This window comes from Acyrthosiphon pisum, unplaced genomic scaffold (genome assembly GCF_005508785.2).
Source record: "Acyrthosiphon pisum isolate AL4f unplaced genomic scaffold, pea_aphid_22Mar2018_4r6ur Scaffold_20557;HRSCAF=21377, whole genome shotgun sequence".
NCBI classification, from domain to species: Eukaryota; Metazoa; Arthropoda; class Insecta; order Hemiptera; family Aphididae; genus Acyrthosiphon; species Acyrthosiphon pisum.
Genome location: NW_021769929.1, coordinates 6,829 through 16,299, shown reverse-complemented (window position 1 = coordinate 16,299; position 9,471 = coordinate 6,829). Strand labels below are relative to the sequence as shown.

The 9,471-nt window shown below is 27.0% G+C and overlaps 1 protein-coding gene across 2 annotated transcripts; it reads left to right on the top strand.

Moving 5' to 3' along the window:
* Positions 1 to 2,344: 2,344 nt before the first annotated feature.
* On the top strand, positions 2,345 to 7,334 carry LOC100572728. 2 transcript variants are annotated; one of them, XM_029492007.1, is made up of 4 exons: positions 2,345 to 2,612; positions 3,201 to 3,368; positions 6,969 to 7,034; positions 7,113 to 7,334. In XM_029492007.1, exons 1-4 carry the CDS (start codon positions 2,494 to 2,496, stop codon positions 7,120 to 7,122), a joined length of 363 nt encoding a protein of 120 aa, XP_029347867.1. In that variant the 5' UTR covers positions 2,345 to 2,493; the 3' UTR covers positions 7,123 to 7,334. The 2 variants fall into 2 exon arrangements, with proteins under 2 accessions (XP_029347867.1, XP_029347866.1); XM_029492006.1 differs by having other exon boundaries at positions 7,107 to 7,334.
* Positions 7,335 to 9,471: the final 2,137 nt, after the last annotated feature.

Here is a 9,471-nt window from a genome sequence, read left to right as displayed (position 1 = left end):
ATTATTAAATTTTAAACTTTCCGTCTTTAAAGTACTTAATATCCAACTTACAGCATTTCTTATTTCATTTAAATATTTGGATCTTAGTTTTATATTGGGACAGTCATTTAAAAATGTTTCTGGTGATAATGTATCACAGTCTATAAGAATTATTGCTACTCTTTCAGTAATTATTTCCTGACGATCTTCTTGCGTTTGCTTGAATAACAAAGAATTAGTTTTATAAACTGTAAAAATATAATTTAAAATTAATATATATTTAAATATAAAATACATAAATTAGTGATGAGTAGATAACTCTTTTTTTTTTTATTGATAACGAATCAATTTTAATAGCTGAACTATTGTACAATTATAATTATAATACAATATATTATTTGGATTTAAATATTAGAAAAACTTTCAGTAAACATCGGAAAATATTCCGCCATAATAAATACTTTTGGTATAGCATATAAATTAATATGATATAGAATTGTAAATAGGTAATAAACAGATTATTATTAAACAAAAAAAAATCATAATTTTATAATAATTATTATCTTTATTAAATAAGTATACGCCAAAATATATAAAAAAACTTTAAAATAAAAATAATGTTCGAACAAATCATACAAATTGCAATGGCCAGTTTGATGTTAAAAAGTAATGATAGACAATTGTGATAACTAATAATCAAAAAATAATATGTAGGTACCTATATTATTATGACATAATGTTATAATACTTATAATATTTTGAACTGTAAACTAAAATTATGAGATACAAATAGTAGATATTCAAACCATTAAGTCTAATATAAATCAATTATTATAACGATTTAGTATTTATAGCTTTTTCTAACACAATTATTTTATTTCAATTTTTAATTTTTGAGTTTACTTACTAGAGGAATATCATTTAGTTTTATATAAGGAAGGCCTAATTAATACTGGCGGAGGTTCCATATACCCATTACAGGTAAGAAAATAAAACTGGCGGAGTTTACATTAGACTTTTTCATTACCTTTTTATCTAAAAACATTATGGTGTGAGTCTGTGCAAGGTGTTGAATACCGGGTCATAGATAAAAGATTAAACCGGAGTGCGGTCGATCAGTGTGGGTAAAAGCGCCTTCACATTTATCACATAATACCATGGTCATTACTGCATAGGTAAACTTAAGCTTAGATAATTGTGACCAAAGGTATGCTCGGGGACTATACATAGTATGAACGATATATCAGGCCAAACTTTCTGTGATATTACAACCATACAGTTGAGTTCAATCATACAGTGTTATTTTGTCATGGTATTACCATTTACCGGTGTGCAATTGCTAAATAACTTACAACCTCGTGTCCTCGTCTATAAATTATTTTGTTTGAACTGTTTAAAGATTTTCAGAGTGTCTAAGTAGTAAAAATGGATTTCATGTCTACAGATTTTGATCTGGTGGAGAACATCTTTTATTTCCACAATGCAAAACTACAAAGTTTATCGTTTGTGCTAGATTGGGATACGCCGGAACGATTCTACTTTAACCTATTAAGGGCAAGTATCAATATTGTTGAACCTACTACTATTCAGGCTCCAACATAAAATACGGGAGTTTGTAATTTGCACCACAATAGGTAATTGAAAATAGTGTTTGTAATTTGCAACAAAATGAGTATCTATCTTAGTGATTGGCACTATAGATATTTCTTACTGAGATGGTGCAAATTACAAACGCAGTTTAAAAATATTGGTGCAAATTACACCTGTTGTAAATATTTAGGGTCAATTTTGGTGTAAATTGACCCTAAAATGTTTGGCCCCTGTATTAAATATTTTTGCTGGCCCATACAGAGAGTTTAATAATGAAAACAACCCATCGGCCATCACCAGCGATACGGTGTCCCACACAATACACATGATAATTTATTATAAGTAATCAATAGTTAACCCGCAGCATAAACCAGCGATAATTATATATCTGAATATGACTTATATACTTATACATAGGTATATAACTATTGAAAAATTTAGGGATGTATATACCTAAGGCTTATGTTTTTTATTTTTAACTTATTGTACTATGTATGTACCTAAGACTGGTGTTTTTTGACTCATAACTTATAACACAATAAACCATAACGTATACATAATGTTGTGTTCATATTTATATTTTTATTTGATTTACAATTGTCAATCTATGCTTTATACAATTAACAAATAATTATTATTTTCATTATAATATATAATATATTATTATATTTTGTCATAGGTATATGGTAATTACTAATTAGGTCATTAGGAGTAGAGTATACATGTGTTCACATTTATATTTATATTTCTGGGCTTTTTTTCCTTGGTGTGTTTATTTTTTTGGGCATTTTTTCCGTGAGCTTTTTTTCCACGATTCATTTGCATATTTTATTTTTAGCTAAAAATTATTTATATGTATAGCTATGTTAATCTTCAAACTGTTTTTCCTTTGCAGATGTATTTGATTTGCCAAATGATCATTCAATGGTACTCGCAAGACCAGGACAAACAACTTATTTTCATGAAAAAATCCCAGCTTTTGACATAAAATACATTGAAGATTGTTTTAAAATCAAAGGCTATCCTGATCCAACCAAATATTTGTGAGTATTGCACCATTGTATTTTTTGTTTTGGAGGAATTGTAGGATAACCACATAAAACACAATATTCCTAATAAGTCATAACTAATAACTTTGATATGCTCATTGCTTAAGCATGTCTAAATTTCTGAGCAGATTCAATTTTATGAAAGTCTATTATATTTATAACAAAGTTGAAATTTGTCTCAATATATCCAAATATATTCTAATAGGTGTAATGTTTAAATGTCCGAGTAGATTTACAACCGTGTTAGTACCTACTAATGTTAAAGTTTAGCTATATCTTATGATTTTGACTGTTTAACCGAATGGTTTATTTTACTATTGTTATGCCTCAATGTAAACAAAATTGATTATAATAAGTATGTGTAACATCTACAAGTTGTATACAAGTTGTATTATAACTAAAATAGGTAATGACTTATAATAACTAGTAGGTAGTCTACTATACAATGATCCATATTCAATTATTTTATTATTATTATTATTATTTATTATTTAGGTTAGACTACATAATTATATTTATAAATAATTCTGTATTTTTTTTTTCTTACAATGATTATCATTAATATTGATATTTATTTTATAGAATTAAAAACACAAGTTCTGGAAATTATACAAAAAATGATATATTCGATTGTTGGGTGTATCAAAATAAATCGTGGTCTGATTTAATCTCAATTCCAGAAAACAAAAATATTATTTGTAAAGTTGCAGCACCATGGTCATCTGCTAATTCTATTTCTCAAGTCACAAGGTATGTATTGTTGTTTTTGTATTGGTCATAATTTTATCCTAAACAAACACATATGTATACATATATACACACAGTACAAATCATTTACAATGACATTGGTTGTAGCGTGTCAATTGTCATAGTCTCAGCTAAACTCCTATGCAAATTGTTATAATTGTTTATGATATCATTACTTCTTCTATTGACTATGGATGACATTATGTTTATTTTTGTTGAATTTAAACATATCTATATAGGTATATATAATTATATAAATGAATGTATGTATGTCTGTGTGTCCATATTACCACGGATACCAATTTTATATTATTTTGAGATTTCCGTCTGTGTGTGTCTCCATATTACCATGGCAATACCATGGCTTAAAGTACAAGGTTTTTGCAATAGTACCCCAACTATATAATTTTATCACGTAAAGGAATTAAAATGACAGCGTAAGGGGACAACGTATACTGGCTATACAATGATATTATATGCTATGATATGGACCATACCCTTACACTGCCATTTTATTTTTGTTTGATAACAATATGGGCTATGTGCAATAACCTTGTATATTTAAGCCATGGGCAATATCAATTATATATTATTTTGAAACTTCTGATGGAATGTTTTGTATATAAATGGTTACCATGGTGATATGTAAAACATATTATTCATATAAAGTTGGTAATTTTAATGGGCAACGAAGTGCACTGGACCATTATTGGTTGATTATAGATATAGATTAGACCTCTGGGCAGAAGATAGGCTGTTTTAAAAATTTAGAAAACCAACCCCGGGAGGTGCTCAAACAGGGATTTTGAGATTTTCGATGAGAATGTTTGTTTATAAATGGTTGCCGTGGGTTTCAAAGCTATAATATTAATAATTATTGGTTTAAAACTGTTGTTATGGTAACCGTTATATTATAAAAAAAAACAACAAATAATGGGTAACGAAGTGCACAGGATCAGCTAGTTTTTTATACAATGACCGGGCAATTACATGTCATTATTATCAACAGTTTATGTCAAGAATAAAATTCAAAATTAGGCAAAATAATTATTAAATAATAGTAATATCAATAAGAAACTGAAAACATTGGAGCAAAAATACAACACAATTTCTATATAAAAAAGGTGGGTAAGTGGATGTCGCTCAGCTGTACAGGAGGTTACACGTGGGTCATTGTATAATGGATAGTATTAAATTTGAATTCAATTATATAATATCACTGTATAAGACATATTGTCTACTTATCAGTGGTATTAAAAAAAAAAATTGACCTATAATAGGTACCTGCCTATAACAATATCCATTAGGTGCTTATAATGCGTTATACATCAACAACAAACCGTGGTACTATCATAGATATATAATAGTATACTTAAGAAGTTTCAAGTACCCACGAATAATATTATACAATCACAACAAAATAACTAAAATAGTTGTTCTAGGTTTTTTAACATGTAATTTCGTCCAAATTCGAACTTAAAATTACTATAAAAATAAACTGTGCTTATGTATTTCTTAGAATTTTTGGTAACAGAGTTAAATATTTACGTGGAATCTTGTTTTAAATTTTCAATCCTTAGATATAAAAGTTGAACATTTTATAATTTTTTAACTACAAAATAATAATTCAATTTTAAATTTGATAAATTTTGTCAAAATTTGATCTTATAAAAAAAAATTGTGCTTATGTATTTTCAATATTTTTCAACTGCTATTGTAACAATATATCAGGAGCCTTGTGTTAATTTCTTACATTTTTTGGCCCAATAGATAAAGCTTTATTGATATTTATAGAAAAAAAAACTAAAAAAATTGATATATAAAATTGTCCGTAAACAGCTCAAAACAAATCAAAATATTTTGAAAATTTTATCATGTATAGAAAATAAAAATATAAACAAGCAGTGAATATTTCATGTATCTACGGTCAATTGTTTTAAAGTTACACCAAAAATCAAAGTCGATTTTGTGTAAAATTCCCGTTTTTCCTTAATTTTTCTTTTGTTTTTCATGGCGCATTTGAAAACTATTGGAAAAATTTTACTTTTGACCCCTCAAAGTACCAACTAGATTCACTTTCCTATCAAAAAAGATACTGTTGAAGAAAATCCAAGTACTTTCACTGTCCTAAAAGGCGATGACAGACACAAAAGAAATTAAAAATTTAAAAAAAAAAACACACATCATTGTAAAATCAATACATTCATCGTTCCACTCAGAATCTAAAATGTGTTGTAAACAAAAATATCAGATTTTTTTGAAATATTTAATAAATAATAATAATAGTTTATTCAGCAGAATAAAATGGGCCGAAGCCCAATAGTACCAATAGTATAGTTTGAGTACAAATACATAAGAAATACAATATTACATACAATAAATATCTTATAGGTATATAAAGTTTACAAAAGTCTAAAAAGGAAAAATAGTATTAAAATTGATACACAAACCCAGCATTACGTATTCACATTGTTCATGTGAGCATTAAATATCTCCCTTAAAGGAGAGAAGAAAAAGTCAACTTTCGTCGAAAGTTTATTACATAGATTTATAGTCCTAGGAATAGGTGAGTTGTTTAAATAGTTTGTGCTATATATTGGAATGTAAAACAATGTTGTGGAACGGTTATTGTAGGCTCGAATAGTAAAGGGGATGCAATTTAAAAGATCAGGATCATCAATGATACCATTAATTAACTTATAAATAAAAGATATATCTGCTATTTCACGTCTGGAGGATAAGAAGTCTGGAATGTTACGAAAAGATCTGGTTTGTGTTTGATCATGATTATCAATGGACAAATTAAATTTAAAGGCTACGAATTTTAAAAACCTATTTTGAATGCGTTCAATGAAATCGATATCAGTTTCGGTATATGGATTCCAGATAGGAGCTCCGTATTCGAGAATAGATCTGACTAACGCACAATAGAGGAATTTTAATGATCTAAGGTCTTTAAATTTAGATGAATGGCGCTTAATAAATCCTAGAACTTTCAACGATTTTTTCACAACACACTTGATATGATCACGGAAATTTAAATTAGTGGTTAAAGTTACTCCTAAGTCTGTAATTGAAGAGACTGATCTAAGTTGAACATCATAAATAGAGTATGTATAGGTTATGTATATTTAAAAACACATTGAGTAACACTTACCAGTATTGGGACACATGCCCCAGTTACGACACCATATAGATAAGATATTTAATTCATCTTGTAGAACAAGGCAATCCTCCAACGAGGAAATACGAGTAAATATTTTTAAATCGTCTACAAAGAACAGGATTTGGCATTTTTTAAGAACAAGTGATAGTCCGTTTATAAATAAATTAAATAGTATGGGTGATAAGTTTTTATAAATAATAATATATAATAAAATGAAATTTTAATTGTTGATAATATACACAATAATACTCTATGCATGTTAAGTCTAAACATATTTATAGTAAAATTGTCATAATTTTCTTGAATTTAAAAGATAAAACTCGTTTTATATTAATTATTTTTACCATTGAGTATGCGAATGAAAAATCGTCATAACTATATGGTTTATATATTTATTTAATTTGAATATTACTAACTGAAAATTATTTTAATTTTAGCTCTAACGAAGATCTTGATGATATTGAGTTTGGTTCTCAAACACAGACGGCTTCTTCATATAAAAAGTAAATATTATACATTCATATAACATCATATACATAATTTATGTTTAATGTTTAAATATTTTTATTATGTAGCACAAGAATGGCCTAATTTAGTTTAAATATTGAAGAATAAGGTCAAGAAAGAAGCAATAAAATCGAAATTCAATGAAGATTATCCACAAATTTAATTAGCTACAAAATGTGTAATAACATACATGGTATAAATAAATAATAACAACAAAAAACTTATATAAAATATGATATGATTTGGCTGTTTTGCGCTTTTTTCTATCTCAATAAAATTCAAATGTTTGTCTATGATTTTTGTACAATTTAAATTATATTCTCGAGGGTCAATGGCCCCTCTAGGGCCCTCCAAGTCCAGGGCCCCGGGGCATTGCCGTGCCTTGCCATACTGTAGTTATGCCACTGATATTATATAATTATATGTGTTATCATAAGAGTGCAGAGCACATTATTATTATTATGTTGTGTATAATCTTCCCATAGGTATTTAAATTTGGATTAGATAGTATATTGTAGTATATTTTGAATTTAAAGAACCATATTGAATAGATAAGTTAAATTAATCTATACCTAGGGTTAAACAAAAACTATTGATGATTAACAAGACATTATAAAACTATTACATATGTACCTAAATTATAATTAAGTACACATATAATTGTGCAATAATTTACCTGTAGCCAATGTTAAATTATTGTCACTGACATCTGCTGTCTCAGTAAAAAATGGTGATATTTTCATGCCTGATGACTGTGTACTAATTTGTGAACCAATGTTATCGTTTGCTTAAAAACTTATACCCGATAATAACTTGCTCATTTGTATCAATAAGTAATAACATAGGCGGAGCCACGGGGCGTGCAGGGTATGCAGCTGCACGCCCTAATTGCCCTGAAGGTTGCTTTAATTCAAGTTTAAAATGAATTAGTAAAAGTAAAATCTATGAACGGTTAATTTGGCCGAAGTCTAATGATCATTATAAATACTAATCTTTATATTTGTTTTTAACAATGTATTTTCCAAGCAAAGACAGTTCCTAACCGTATTTTTTCTATAATATAATATAATTCAAAATAATAAATATCATTTCTGTCGTTTTCAATTTTTTCAATTTAATTTTCTTTTTTTAGAACTAACTGATTATATTCTATAACAAAAAGTATTGCCAACCGCCAGAGGAATTCAACTGCGCTAACATTCGGCATATTATTTTAAATTAATAAAATTTGAAATTTTGTTTTAAAAGCTTGAATAATAAATAAGCTAATAATTAAATAATAAGCTTACAATTTATAAATAACAACTAATTATGGTGACCTATAAAATATCCGAAAATAGGGATTTTAGGGATAATTATAACAATAAGTGTTTTGAAAAATTCTATCCAATTAGAGTTATCCACTAAATTTAATGGAGCTGCTGTAGCATAAACTGCACGGTCCAAAAGAACATCAATATTTTTCTTTTCATTGGCATTCATTTTATCACAGCATTTAAGAATAGAACTCTTTTTACTGGAATTTCCACAAGATACATTTTTAAATGTACTAGATACAGTACTTTGCTTAAAAGTTAAAACTAAATGATGTAGTTGGTGTCGAACTATACATAATGGCATCATGTTCCTTTTGATTGATAGTACTTGGTGTAGATAATAACGAGGAATTTATTGTGGGTTCTTGGTCTACTTCTAAAGGGTCATCAATATCATTATCATTTATATTTTCTTCAATACAATGATTACCTAAAATTAAAATATAATTAAATATTATATTTCACAAATTCACATATTTTATTGTATAATAAAAAGGTGGTAGGTAGTAATTTTAACTTTAATAAACAAATGTGGAATAATAGTAGTACCTAATACAAAATGTAGAGTACCTATTAATTATTTTAATATTTATTTATTAAAACGAAAAAAAAAATAAAAAATATTACAAATGCATAAATATATAAATGGACCATAACTAATAATTGAAAATTATTTATTTATCCTATTTTAAACATCAACCTTGGTCCAATCATAATGTTTATTTAAGAACTACCTAAATGAATAATTTTTAAATAAGTAGTACTTATGAAAGTACTTTTCTAATTTAAACTACTAGTGGAAAATTCTAATTTTAAAGCATGGTCATGTTGTAATGTAAAAGTTCTTACAAAATACCTAGTTAAAATATAAATGCTTTCATAAACAAATGATGGTTGACGGAGGTGTCTTAGTTATGTTTAATTAAAAAGGAATTTTATTTATAAATCTCTAAAAGTGTCATAATTTAACATAAATGAACTTTAAGTGATGTTTAATCAAATCAGAAAACTGAGTACTTAGTTATAACCTAGTTATAGACCATGAACAAAAGTTGCATATTTTTTTTTTGGCTAAAGTGCACTTTACCACCCCATGCATTTTATGTAACTCATCGAG